The sequence below is a fragment of the Anser brachyrhynchus genome (genome assembly GCF_964034855.1).
Source record: "Anser brachyrhynchus genome assembly, contig: SCAFFOLD_118, whole genome shotgun sequence".
NCBI classification, from domain to species: Eukaryota; Metazoa; Chordata; class Aves; order Anseriformes; family Anatidae; genus Anser; species Anser brachyrhynchus.
Window position 1 is genome coordinate 1 of NW_027663748.1, and position 13,562 is coordinate 13,562.

Here is a 13,562-nt window from a genome sequence, read left to right on the forward strand (position 1 = left end):
GACCGACTACCCGGGGGCGGCTGCGGCGGTACCTGGACGCCCACCCCCCGCCCTGACCGGTACAGGCCAGTACAGACCGCTACGGAACGCTACAGACCAGTACGAACCAGTACAGACCAGTACAAACCAGTACAGACCAGTACAAACCACTACAACCCATTAAAGACCCGACCCAACCCAACCGGCCCCTCTTTAACCCAACGTTGGGCGGGGCTTAACGCAGAAAAGGGGCGGGGCTTATCACACAAGGGGGCGGGGCTCAGGCCTCTTTCAGCGGCTCCGCCCCGTTAGGCTCCGCCCCCCTCGGGCTCCGCCCCGTCAGGCTCCGCCCCCTCCTCCATCCGCTCCCGGTAGCTGCGCTTGAAGAAGCCGCACTGCGGGATAATGAAGGGGGGGCGGGGTTAGGACCCCATCACGTGACCCCCATCACGTGACCGTGCCCCCCCCCCGGGGCCGCGTGCCCGTCACGTGACCGCCCCCGCCCCCCCACCTTGACGAGGCCGAAGATGATGAGGATGAGCAGCAGCAGCCCCCCGACGCCGCTGCCCGCGTAGATGAGCGTGAAGTTCAGCACCGGCAGCAGCTCCACCTCCGTGGCCCCCTGCGGGATTTCGGGGGGGGGGGGGGGGAGGTCAAATTGGGGACCCCCTCCCCACCCCAGGACCCCCCCCCCACCATATTCCAGCCCCCCCCCCCCAAAAAAACCTGCGTCCAGGCGAACTCGGGCCCCAGGGTGCTGGCGAAGCGCCGGGTGTCGAAGGCGAACCAGAGGCCGGAGCAGAGGCGGGGGGCGGGCGGCGACCTGGGGGGGGGGCGGGGCTTAGCAGGGAGGGGCCCCCTCCACGTGGCCACGCCCCTCGCAATTCGGGCCACGCCCACTTTTTGGACCCCCCCCCCCCCCCCCCCCATTGGATTACTTCCACCCTTGTTTGTGCCCGGCTCTCGGGTCAAGCCCCCACCCCCCTTGTGGCCACGCCCCCTTGTAGCCACGCCCCTTTGTAGCCACGCCCCCTTCTGGCCACGCCCCCTGGGAGCCACGCCCCCCGTTCCCACCCACCACCAGCCCCCCATTGATGCCCAGCTGCCCGGTTGTGCCCCGCCCCCTCGCCAAGCCCCGCCCCCTCCAAGCCCCGCCCCCCTCTCAAGCCCCGCCCCCTCTCAAGCCCCGCCCCCTATCCAAGCCCCCCCTCCCGCCAAGCCCCGCCCCCTCCAAGCCCCACCCACCCGCTAAGCCCCGCCCCCTCAAGCCTCGCCCCCTCGCCAAGCCCCGCCCCTCGCCAAACCCCGCCCCCTCTCAAGCCCCGCCCCCTCTCAAGCCCCGCCCCCCTCTCCAAGCCCCCGCCCCCTCGCCAAGTCCCGCCCCCTCTCCAAGCCCCGCCCCTCACCAAGCCCCGCCCCTCTCCAAGTCCCGCCCCCTCTCAAGCCCCGCCCCCTCTCAAGCCCCCGCCCCTCACCAAGCCCCGCCCCTCTCCAAGCCCCGCCCCTCTCAAGCCCCGCCCCCTCGCAAGCCCCGCCCCCTCACCTGGATCCGGGGGGGGGGGCCCCACCTGGGCCTCCAGCAGGACGCGGGCGCCGGCCCCCAGCGGCCCCAGGGGGGCAGCGGAAGAGGAGGAGGTGGGGGGAGGCGCAGGCCTGGGGGGGCAGGAGTGAGGGGGGGGCCCTGCCCCATAGCCCTGCCCCATAGCCCTGCCCCTGCCCCATAACCCTGCCCCATAACCCCCCCCCAGAGCCCAGCCCCAGCCCCCATAACCCCTGCCTCACACCCCCGGCCCCATAACCCAGCCCCATAACCCCACCCCATAACCCGGGCCCCATAACCCAGCCCCATAACCCAGCCCCAGCCCCATAACCCAGCCCCCATACCCCACCCCATACCCCAGCCCCATAACCCCACCCCATAACCCCACCCCATAGCCCAGCCCCATAACCCACCCCATAACCCCACCCCATAACCCAGCCCCATAACCCCGCCCCATAACCCCACCCCATAACCCCACCCCATAACCCCGCCCCATAACCCAGCCCCATAACCCCACCCCATAACCCCACCCCATAACCCCCCCCATAACCCCACCCCATAACCCACCCCATAACCCCACCCCATACCCCACCCCATAACCCCACCCCATAACCCCACCCCATAACCCCAGCCCCATAACCCAGCCCCATAACCCCACCCCATAACCCCACCCCATAACCCCACCCCATAACCCCAGCCCCATAACCCAGCCCCCATAACCTCACCCCATAACCCCACCCCATAACCCCACCCCATAACCCCACCCCATACCCCAGCCCCATACCCCAGCCCCATAACCCCGCCCCATAACCCAGCCCCATAACCCCACCCCATACCCCAGCCCCACAGCCCAGCCCCACCTGGGCCATGCTCCGCTGCAGCTCCCTCCCCTCCTCCCCGACCTCACCCTCGTCCAGAGCCTCGCAGGCGGTGCCGTCCTCCTGGGGGGTGTCAGGGACAAAAGGGGGGGGGGCGGTTAGGACCCCCCCCCATAGCAAATTTGGGGGGGGGGGGGGGACCCCATCGTGTGGGTCTGGGGGCGCTCGCTCACCATGCGGACGCTGGGGGCCCAGCGCAGGCCGTGGGGCAGCGCGGGGGGCAGGAGCACGAAGGCCGTCAGCTCCGGGGCGGGGACGCCGGGGGGGGCAGGCAGGAGGGTCTCCAGCTGCGGATTTTGGGGGGGGGTCCTCAGGAAATGGGGGAGGGGGGGGGGGGGTTATTTTGGAAGGGGGGGGGGGGGGAGGGGGGGGGCGGTTCCTCACCTGGTAGTGGTGCCGCAGGGTCTTGTGGCGGGGATCGCCGGAGGTGAAGTTGAGGTAGGGGGTGGAGTCCTCCTGCCTGGGGGGGGGGGCAGGATTGGGGGGGGGGGGGGGTGTCGATAATTGGGGGGGGGTGTCGATAATTGGGGGGGGGGTGGTCCCAATGCGGGGGGGGGGGGTCTCACCATCTGGCGACGATGCTGACGGCGTAGCGCACGGGGACGTGCCAGGTGACCACGTTGTCCGTCAGGGTGCTGGGCGGCTCATTGTCGCTGCGGGGGGGGGGGGGTGGGAACTGTGTCACTCCCCCCCCCCCCCCCCAAATTATCGCACCCCCCCCCCAAATTATCGCACCCCCCCTCCCCAAATGATCGCCCCCCCCCCCCCCACCTGCTGGCGTTGGCCGTCAGCTCCAGCTTCTCGTCCCACGAGCTGTTCTGCAGGACGTCGAAGACCACCTCGAGGTCCACCTGGTGGCACGCGGGGGCTCAGTGCAGCGACACCCCCCCCCCCCCACGGTGCCCCCCACCCCCCCATGGTGCCCCTAGCCCGCCCCCCCAGCCCCCCCCAGGCACTCACCACGCTGTCGGCGCGCAGCACGGGGCGGCTGACGTTGCACACCAGGTCCCGGGGGCCTGCGGCCGTCGCCTGCTCCTGGCAGCTGATGGCCACGGGGGAGGTGCCCTAGAAATGGGGGGGGGGGCAAGGGGGGGGGGGGTCCCCATTCGGGTGGGCTGGGGGGGGGGGGGGGGGGCGGGGGCGGGGGGCCATGGGGACAGCCCCGCGTTGGTGGCACCTCGGTAGAGTTGGCCTGGCCGTGCCCTGGGTTGACCTGGCCTCCGGGGCCACCCCCCGGGTTGACCTGGCCTCCGGGGCCATCCCCCGGGTTGACCTGGCCTCCGGGGCCATCCCCCGGTTGACCTGGCCTCCAAGACCATGCCCTAGGTTGACCTGGCCTCCGGGACCATGCCCCCCCGGTTGACCTGGCCTCCGGGACCATGCTTCAGGTTGACCTGGCCTCCGGGACCACGCCCCCCCGGTTGACCTGGCCTCCGGGACCATGTCCCCCGGGTTGACCTGGCCTCCGGGGCCATCCCCCGGGTTGACCTGGCCTCCGGGACCGTGCCCCCCCGGTTGACCTGGCCTCCGGGACCACCCCCCCCGGGTTGACCTGGCCTCCGGGACCATGCCCCCCGGGTTGACCTGGCTTCCGGGACCATGCCCCCCCCTCCGGATTGACCTGGCCTCCGGGGCCATCCCCCGGGTTGACCTGGCCTCCGGGACCGTGCCCCCCCCCCCGAGTTGACCTGGCCTCCGGGACCACCCCCCGGGTTGACCTGGCCTCCGGGACCATGCCCCCCGGGTTGACCTGGCCTCCGGGGCCATCCCCCGGGTTGACCTGGCCTCCGGGGCCATGCCCCGGGTTGACCTGGCATCCGGGACCATCCCCCGGGTTGACCTGGCCTCCGGGACCATGCCCCCCGGGTTGACCTGGCCTCCGGGGCCATCCCCCGGGTTGACCTGGCCTCCGGGGCCATCCCCCGGGTTGACCTGGCCTCCGGGGCCATGCCCCGGGTTGACCTGGCCTCCGGGACCATGCCCCCCCCCCCCGGTTGACCTGGCCTCTGGGACCACCCCCCGGTTGACCTGGCCTCCGGGACCATCCCCGGGTTGACCTGGCCTCCGGGACCATGCCCCCGGGTTGACCTGGCCTCCGGGACCATGCCCCCCCCCCCCCCCCCCCGGTTGACCTGGCCTCCGGGGTCCCCGGGGGGGCCTGGACGGAGGATTTGGGGCGGTGCCCTCCCCCGGTGACCCCGGTGCCTCCAGCACGAGGGGTGGCAGCCACGGGGGTCCCCGGGGAGAAGCCCCCCGCTCACCTGGGTGGCGCCGGCCCTCCGGAAGGAGAGCCCCCGCGGGTGGCGGAGGCGCAGGGTGGCCCCGTAGGCGTCCTCCCCGCCGTTGTGCAGCCGCAGGGCCACCGCCAGCTCCACGCCGGGGGCCCCCGCCAGCACCGCGCCCCCCGGCAGCGCCGAGACCCTCAGGTCGGCCTCGCACACCTCGTCGGCCCCGCAGTTCTTCTCGAAGGGGACCTGCGGAGCGGGGTGGGGGGGTCAGCGGCCCTCCCCTGGCCCCACGTCCCGCCCTAAGGTCGGGGCTGGGCCCCTTGCACCCACCTCGGTCCATCCCGATGTGATCTCGGGGTTCAGGACGAGGCTGGGGGCGTCCCGGGGCCCGGCAGGGTCCAGGGAGAAGTTGACAGCCACGCGGATGGGGGTGACGAAGTCCTCGAGGCAGGTCTGGGGTGGGGAGGGGGCCCCCATCAGCGGCAACCTCCCCACGTGTGGGGTCGCTCCGCGTGGGTCCAGCCCGCGATGGCGTCACCCGTCACCAGGAGCACTTCGATTTGGGGTCGCCCTCATCAGGTCTAACCCTCTACAGGGTGTCCCGTCATCAGGAGCACCTCGCTACGGGGTTTCCCATCACCAGGAGCACCTCAACACGGGTTTGAGGCCGGTGGGGCCCTACCAGGATGTGCAGCGTCTCCTGCAGGCACTTGTCCTCCCTGCGCAGCTCCAGGTGCCCGTCCCACTGCCGCCTCCCGTCGCCCAGGGCCCCGCGGCCCCGAACCCGCTGCGGGTCCACGTCCACGTGGAAGGCGAGGGGCACGACCAGGTCTCCTGGGGTGGGTGTGGGGGGGGGGACACATGGGGTTCAGTGGGGGGGTGGGACACGGACCGCCCCCTCTCTGCAGACCACCCGGACCTGTGTAGGAGGTGGTGTCCAGGCGGGCCCGGAAGCAGAGCTGGAGCTGGACGGAGGCGCCGGTGTTGTTGGAGCAGTCGACCATCCTGAGCGAGATCCGTGCCGGGGAGAAGCTCAGGTTCGAGGTCACCGTCACGATGGGCAGGGAGCTGGGGGGGCACGGAAATGGGGCTGGGGCTGCCCTGGCATTGGCCCCGTCTATGGCCCCATCCCCATCCCATTTCCATCTCCAGCCTATCTAATCCCATCCTATCCCATCTCCATCTCCATCCCCATCCCCATCTCCATCCCAATCCCAATCCCATCCCAATCTCCATCTCCATCCCCATCCCTTCTCCACCTCCACCTTCATCCCATCTCCATCCCCAATCACATCTCCATCTCCACCCCAATCCCATCCAATCCCATCCTATCCCATCTCCATCTCCATCCCAATCCCATCTCCATCTCCATCCCAATCCCAATCCCATCTCCATCTCCATCCCATCCCCATCTCCATCCCAATCCCAATCCCATCTCCATCTCCACCCCCATCCCATCTCCATCTCCAGCCCAATCCCATCTCCATCTCCACCCCCATCCCATCCCCATCCCATCCCATCCCCATCTCCATCCCAACCCCATCTCCATCTCCATCCCAATCCCATCTCCATCTCCACCCCAATCCCATCCAATCCCATCCCCGTCTCCACCCTGACCCCGCCCCATGTCCCACCTCAGCACCACCACGTGTCCCTGGGTCCCCACGGCGAGGTCCACCATCCCATCCCCGGTCACGTCCATGGCCCCGTCCAGCGCCTGCCCGAAGAAGCGGAGGCCGGGGCCCCCCACGCGGCCCTCCAGCCGCTGTGGGGTGGGGTGCGGAGTCAGACGTGCCCCCACGGCATCCCCCACCCCATCCACCCTGCGTCCACGTCCTCCCACGCCCCACCTGGCTGTAGCTTGGCTCCAGGCCCCCGCTGCGCCCGGAGAAGATGTAGACGGCGCCGTGCTCCTCGTCCTCCATGGGGGCCCCCACGGCCACCTCGGCCACCCCGTCCCCGTCCAGGTCACCCAGCGCCGCCAGCGCCGCCCCGAAGCGCCCCAGGGGGTGCCCTGGGGCTCCGCAGAGCTCCCCGGCCTCCTCCAGCCCATTCTGGGGGGGGGGGGGCGGGGGGGCAGAGGGGCGTCAGGATGGGGGAAGGGGGGTTGGGATTGGGTCGGAGGGGTGGGATGTGGGATGGGGATGGGGATGGGGATGGGGATGGGGATGGGGATGGGGATGGGGATGGGGATGGGGATGGGGATGGGGATGGGGATGGGGATGGGGATGGGACGGGTCCGCCCCACAGGGTGACCCCTTACCTGCCCCCACCGGTAGAGGTGCACGCGCCCCCCCCGGCGCCCGTCGAAGTGCATGGGGGCCCCCACCAGCAGCCCCTCAGCCGCCCCGTCCCTGTCCCCATCCAGAGCGCAGAGCGTGGCCCCAAAGTACGACCCCACCTGCGTGGCCGTGGTGACATCGGTTGGGGTGGGGGGTGGGGGTCCCTAAAATGCCCCCCCCACCCCCATAATCCCCCCCCATACTCACCTGCTCCCCGGCCAGGCTCTGCAGCGCCTGCCAGCCCCCTCCGGGCCCGGCCACCTCGAAGAGCACCACGCGCCCCACGTGCCCGTGCCGGGGGGCCCCCGCTGCCAGCAGCGACCGCCCGGGGCGCGGGACCCCCACCACCGAGTAGCCTAGTCGGGGGGGGGGACACAATGGTCCCACCTATCCCAGTAATTGCAACCCCCTCCCCAGTTTGTCTCCCCCCAGTTCAGGTCCCCCCCATTTGCACGTTCCCCCTCCCATTGGCTCCCCACTTTGAGCAGCCCACCCAGGGTCCCCTTGCACACCAGGACCACCCCCCTGCCCCCCCCCAGTCCCCCCAATTTGTGTGTCCCCCCCTCCCCAGCGTCCCCCAGTTGGGTCCCCCAGTTGGGTCCCCGCCATCTACGGTTCCCCCAGCCTGGTCCTCACCAGCTGGGACCCTCCCAACCCAACCTCTCCCCGTTTGGCTCCCCCCCATTCGGCCCCCCCCCGGACATGTCCCCTCCCCCCCCATCAGGCCACACCCCCTTCCCCTCCCCCCCATACCCAGGTAGGTGTCCGTCAGGTTCTCGGCCAACGAGGGGCTGGGCACGAAGACCTGCGGCCCGGGCGCCATCTGCACCAAGCCCCCGGCCCAGTTGTCGGCCCCCACTGCTCCGGTCACGTGACGGCCCTGGGGACAAGGAGGGTGGTGGTGGTGATGGGGGGGTGACAAGGGGGGGCCTGGAACCCATGGGTGCCCCCTCCCCAGGGTCCTGTCTCACGTTGATGGCGTCGACGCTGAAGCCGCTGGAGGAGAGCTCGAGGTGGAAGCGGTTCTGGTCGCTGGTGCCTGCAGGAAGGTGGGGGGGAGGTTGGGACCCCGAAATTGGTGGCGGGGGTGGGGGGGGGGGTGGGGGGGCGCCTGGAGGTGTGTGTGTGGGGGGGGCACCTTCGATGTCGTAGATCTTGGCCTGCAGCTCGCGGAAGAGCCCGCGCAGCTTCTCAAAGCTGTCCAGCACCTTGACGAACTCGGAGCTGGGCCGCGAGGCAAACTGGCTGAGGTAGAGCTGAGTGTTGGGGCTGTTGAAGTTGTTCCCCACCTGCGGGCACCGGCGGCGTCAGGTGGTCCCCGGCCACCCCTCTGCATCCCCCCTATCCCCTCCATCCCCTCCACACCCACACCCCCCGCACCCCGATGATGTAGCGCATGATGCCGCGTTCCTCGGCTTCCTGCACAGTGCCGCTGTCGGTGGCGTCGCCATCCGTGATGATGATCATCACCCGCTTGGCCCCCGCCCGAGCCCCGTTCTCAGGGGTGAAGATGTTCTCCCTGCGGGGTGGCCACAGGGTGATGGGGGAGGCGTGGGGTTGACCGTGGGGTGATGATGGGCATGGAGGTGGCCATGGGGTGATGGGGGTGGCCATGGGGTGATGGAGGTAGCCATGGGGTGATGGGGAGTGTGGAGGTGGCCATGGGGTGAAGGAGATGGCCATGGGGTGATGGGGAGCGTGGAGGTGGCCATGGGGTGATAGGGGTGGCCATGGGGTGATGGAGATGGCCATGGGGTGATGGGGGTGGCCATGGGGTGATGGGGGTGGCCATGGGGTAATAGGGGTGGCCGTGGGGTGATGGTGGCCATGGAGGTGGCCATGGGGTAATAGGGGTGGCCATGGGATGATGGTGGCCATGGAGGTGGCCATGGGGTGATGGGGGTGGCCATGGGGTAATAGGGGAGGCCATGGGGTGATGGTGGCCATGGAGGTGGCCATGGGGTGATGGGGGGGGGCATGGGGTGATGGAGGTGGCCATGGGGTAATAGGGGTGGCCATGGGGTGATGGTGGCCATGGAGGTGGCCATGGGGTGATGGGGGTGGCCATGGGGTGATGGAGGTGGCCATGGGGTGATGGGGGGGGGCATGGGGTGATGGAGGTGGCCATGGGGTGATGGGGGTGGCCATGGGGTGATGGTGGCCATGGAGGTGGCCATGGGGTAATAGGGGTGGCCATGGGGTGATGGAGGTGGCCATGGGGTGATGGTGGCCATGGAGGTGGCCATGGGGTGATGTGGGGGGGCATGGGGTGATGGAGGTGGCCATGGGGTAATAGGGGTGGCCATGGGGTGATGGTGGCCATGGAGGTGGCCATGGGGTGATGGTGGCCATGGAGGTGGCCATGGGGTGATGGGGGTGGCCATGGGGTGATGGAGGTGGCCATGGGGTGATAGGGGTGGCCATGGGGTGATGGAGGTGGCCATGGGGTGATGGTGGCCATGGAGGTGGCCATGGGGCGATGGAGGTGGCCATAGGGTGATGGTGGGCCATGGAGGTGACGGAGGTGTCCGTGGTTGGGTGATGGGGGTGGCCGGGGGGGGTGCGGGGCCCTCACGCCACATATTTGATGGCCGAGAAGGTGTCGGTGAGGCTGCGGAGCTGCACCAGGTCCTGCAGCAGCTCCCGCGGCCGGGGCCGCTCGGCGTAGTCCCGCAGCGTGAAGGCCGTCTGTGCCCGGTCTGAGAACTGCACCGCCGCAAACTAGGGGGGCAATGCGGGCCTGTAGTCCCCCATAGCCCCCCCCGTGGGCTCTATAGACCCCCACGGGCCCTACAGACCCCCCCACGGGCCCTGTAGACCCCGCTATTGGCCCCATAGACCCCCTTGGGTGCTGCCGACCCCAGGATCCCCATATAGTGCCCGTTGTCCCCCTATAGATCCCGTGGCCCCTATATCCCCCATACACCCTCTCCCCCCCACAATAGCCCCCAGACCCCATAGCCCCCACACCTGATAGCCCCCAGACCCCATAGCCCCAAGTCGTCTCCACCACCCCTACAACCTCCGCAGACCCCCCGACCCCCCCCCACCCCCCCCCCCCATCGCCCCACGACCCTACCGCCCCCGTAGCCCTCCCTGCCCCCCACGGCCACCCATCGCCCTACAGCCCCTGCTGCCCCCACCCCGCGCCCCCTCCTCACGCGGATGGAGCTGTTACTCAGCTGCTCCATCACTTCCACCATGAAGTCGCGGATGGCCCCGAACTGCGCCGAGTTCATGCTGTTGGAGCCGTCGAAGAGGAAGGCGAGGTCCACCATGCCCGGCAGGCACACTGCAGCACCACGCGGTGGGTTTCGGAGGCCGTCTGGGGCGGGGGACACGATGTGGGCCCCCCCCTTGTCCCCCCCCCCCCCAGGTTCCTCACCCTGGTAGCCGGGGTTCAGCTCCTCCTGTGGCCGCAGGTCGGGGCCGAGGACCAGGCAGACGCCGCTGACGTAGACGTTGCGGTCGCACTCGCGCGTCAGCCCGGGGCCGCAGGCCTTTCGGGGGGGGGGGGGAGGGGGGGTCAGGGAGACGCGCGGTGGGGCCGGGACCCCCCCGGATCTGCCCCACAGCTCCCACCCGAGCCCCAGCCCCACTCACGATGGTGGTGTTGCCGTCGCGGGCCAGAGCCATGCCCATGTGGGAGGCGGTGCTGTTCCCTGCGCGGCGGGGGGGGGGACACGCATGGTCCTGGCCTTTTCACCAGCCCAAACCTGGTCCCGTCCCACCGCCATCACCTCCACCCCGTCCTCCCCCCGTGTCCATCCCGTTCCCCTCCCAACCCTATCCCCATAACGCCTCCGTGCCCATCCCATTTCCACCCAACCCCATCCCTTGTTCTTGTCCATCCCATTCCCAGCCCTATTCCCTGTCCTTCCTCCCCGTCCATCCCATCCCAATCCCAATCCCGACCCCCATCCCCGCCCCCATCCCTATGTCCATCCCATTCCCATTCCAACCCCAACCCTATCCCCGTCCTTCCTCCATGTCCATCCCCTTTCCACCCAATCCCATCCCTTCTCCATCCCGATCCCTCCTCCATTCCCATCCCGATCCCTCCTCCATTCCCATCCCAACCGAATCCCCACCCCTTTTCCTTGTCCGCCCCCATCCCACCCCTTTTCCCATCCCTCGCCCTTGCCCACCCCACCCCGTCCCCTCCCCACCTTCCGCCTCCAGCTCCGTGCACCTCCCGCTCTCCACCTCGCACTGGTACAGCCGCCCCGTGCCCTCCTCCGCCGGGGCTCCCACCACGATCCTGGGGTGAAAAATGGGGGTTTGTTCTGCGGGGTGGGGGACGGGGACATGGAGGACGTGGGGAGGGGGATTTTTGGGGGGTGGGTTTCCTTACCGTGCCCCCGGGAGCTGCAGCACCTGGTGCCCGAAGCTGCGGGCGCTGTTGTGGCTGAGGACGCGGTGGGGGCTCGGCTGGAGGTTGAACCCCCCCACGGGGGGGAGCACTGTGGGGAGGGGGGGGGGGGGGGTTGTGGATGTGTGGGGGTCCTGCCCCTCGCACCCCACCCCATAACGGCCCCACATATCCGTGTGAAGCATCCGCAGGTGGGGTGTGGGGGCTGTGGTTAACCTCGCTTCCTTCCCTTGGCCGTGGGAGAAAGGGGCGGGGGCTCCCAGCATGCCCCGCAGCCACCCCAAACTTGGGGGGGAGGAAGGGGGGGGGGCACTGGGATGCCCCCTCCCCACAGCACCCCTCCGTCCCTGTCCTTCAAACCACCCCAGTAAAATACCCCCCCCAATGTTCCCCCTCCCCAATACCCCTCCAATATCTCCCCAAATACCCCCCAATCCCCCCCTCCCCAATATCCCACCCCCAACACTCCCCCAATCCCCCCCTCCCCAAAATCCCACCCCCAATATCCCCCCAATATCCCCCTCCCCCGTATCTCCCCCTCCCAATATCCCCCACAAATCCCCCTCCCCAATATCCCCTTCAATATCTCCCCGCCCAACATCCCCCCAACATCCACCCCCCAATCCCCCCCTCCCCAACATCCCACCCCCAAATCCCCTTCCCCAATATCCCCTTCAATATCTCCTCCCCCCCAATATCCCCCCAATATCCCATGCCCAACATCCCCCTCCCCAATACCCCCCCAGTCCCCCTCACCCCCTGCCCTAACGTGCCCCTGTCCCCCCCTCACCAGCCAGCAGGACCCCCACAAGGACCAGGCCTCCAGCGGAGGCCACGCAGCCTCCGCTCGCCGCCGGTGCCGCCATTGCCGCGCGCTCGGCGGCCTCCCCCGGCACTACGCGCCCCCCCCCCCCCCCCCGCCCCCCAAAAACCACTTCCTTCCGTGCCCACAGCGCAGGCGCAACGGGGATGTGGAGGCAGTGGCGGCTGGGGTGGGGAAGCAGAGGACTCCCTGAGGACTTCCAGTCCTCCCCTGGGTGCTGAGGAGACCACCAGAGGCTACCCAGGGACCCCCCAAAGGAGCCTCCGGCACAAGCTCGAGGCCTCGCAGGGCTCTGCAAGGTCCTCCACCCCAAATAAATGCCTCCCGCGTGGAACTGGGGGCCTCCCGTGGTCCTCTGCAGGTATCCCAGTGTCACCCAGCGCCCTCTAGGATGCCCTAGAGGCCTCCCAGGGCACTCTAGGGTGCCCTACGAGCCTCCTCCTGTACCCTAGAGGCAAAATAAGGACATTTCTCGGAGTCAAGAGGCCTCTGGAGGCTTCGCAGGGCTCTCCAGTGCGCTCTCAGGCACACTGCAGACCTCCCGCGGACTTCTCCTGAACGTTAGGATCCTACTTAGGGTTCGGTTCAGTGTTCCGGTTAGGGTTATGTTTAGGGTTGTTAGGAAAGAGTGAAGACGCAGAGTCCTGTTGAGTGTGGGGTTGCGTAAAGGCTCCCCCAGGGAGTTCAGGTGTACCCAAAGGCTTCCGCTGAGAGCACTTTTTGATGGCAGAAAGTGGCACCGTACGTGTTTTTTCGGGTCTAACTCGGGTTCAGCTTCTTGTTGCGGTTAGGGTTATGTTTAGGGTTGTTAGGAAAGAGTGAAGACGCAGAGTCCTGTCGAGTGTGGGGTTGCGTAAAGGCTCCCCCAGGGAGTTTAGGTGTACCCAAAGGCTTCCGCTGAGAGCACTTTTTGATGGCAGAAAGTGGCACCGTACGTGTTTTTTTGGGTCTAACTCGGGTTCAGCTTCTTGTTGCGGTTAGGGTTATGTTTAGGGTTGTTAGGAAAGAGTGAAGACGCAGAGTCCTGTTGAGTGTGGGGTTGCGTAAAGGCTCCCCCAGGGAGTTCAGGTGTACCCAAAGGCTTCCGCTGAGAGCACTTTTTGATGGCAGAAAGTGGCACCGTACGTGTTTTTTCGGGTCTAACTCGGGTTCAGCTTCTTGTTGCGGTTAGGGTTATGTTTAGGGTTGTTAGGAAAGAGTGAAGACGCAGAGTCCTGTTGAGTGTGGGGTTGCGTAAAGGCTCCCCCAGGGAGTTCAGGTGTACCCAAAGGCTTCCGCTGAGAGCACTTTTGGATGGCAGAAAGTGGCACCGTACGTGTTTTTTCGGGTCTAACTCGGGTTCAGCTTCTTGTTCCGGGTAGGGTTATGTTTAGGGTTGTTAGGAAAGAGTGAAGAGGCAGAGTCCTGTTGAGTGTGGGGTTGCGTAAAGGCTCCCCCAGGGAGTTCAGGTGTACCCAAAG

At 68.3% G+C, this 13,562-nt stretch overlaps 1 protein-coding gene across 2 annotated transcripts; it reads right to left on the bottom strand.

Annotated features, from left to right (window-relative positions):
• Positions 1–110: 110 nt before the first annotated feature.
• Positions 111–12,224, bottom strand: ITGAL (integrin subunit alpha L). Of its 2 annotated transcripts, XM_080609037.1 has the most exons (29): positions 12,070–12,224; positions 11,262–11,370; positions 11,077–11,168; positions 10,511–10,569; positions 10,293–10,407; positions 10,069–10,199; positions 9,483–9,628; positions 8,288–8,426; positions 8,046–8,196; positions 7,879–7,946; positions 7,661–7,787; positions 7,115–7,263; positions 6,889–7,026; positions 6,476–6,679; positions 6,260–6,390; positions 5,545–5,693; positions 5,308–5,459; positions 4,956–5,078; positions 4,659–4,871; positions 3,358–3,462; positions 3,169–3,248; positions 2,964–3,050; positions 2,782–2,857; positions 2,571–2,684; positions 2,380–2,460; positions 1,523–1,632; positions 706–802; positions 491–601; positions 111–374 (listed from the first exon to the last, which is right to left on the bottom strand). In XM_080609037.1, the coding sequence occupies exons 1-29, from the start codon at positions 12,143–12,145 to the stop codon at positions 288–290; spliced, it is 3,420 nt and encodes a 1,139-aa protein (XP_080465163.1). In that variant the 5' UTR covers positions 12,146–12,224; the 3' UTR covers positions 111–287. The 2 variants fall into 2 exon arrangements, with proteins under 2 accessions (XP_080465163.1, XP_080465164.1); XM_080609038.1 differs by lacking the exon at positions 2,571–2,684.
• Positions 12,225–13,562: the final 1,338 nt, after the last annotated feature.

What these genes read in the sequence shown, in the direction of transcription:
- ITGAL (XM_080609037.1), bottom strand. Translation starts at nt 12,145, where the DNA reads ATGGCGGCACCGGCGGCGAGCGGAGGCTGCGTGGCCTCCGCTGGAGGC. An exon ending in CCGAGTTCGCCTGGACGCAG is followed by an intron (nt 602 to 705) that starts GTTTTTTTGGGG and finishes GAAATCCCGCAG; the next exon opens with GGGGCCACGGAGGTGGAGCT. An exon ending in TCATCTTCGGCCTCGTCAAG is followed by an intron (nt 375 to 490) that starts GTGGGGGGGCGG and finishes ATTATCCCGCAG; the next exon opens with TGCGGCTTCTTCAAGCGCAG.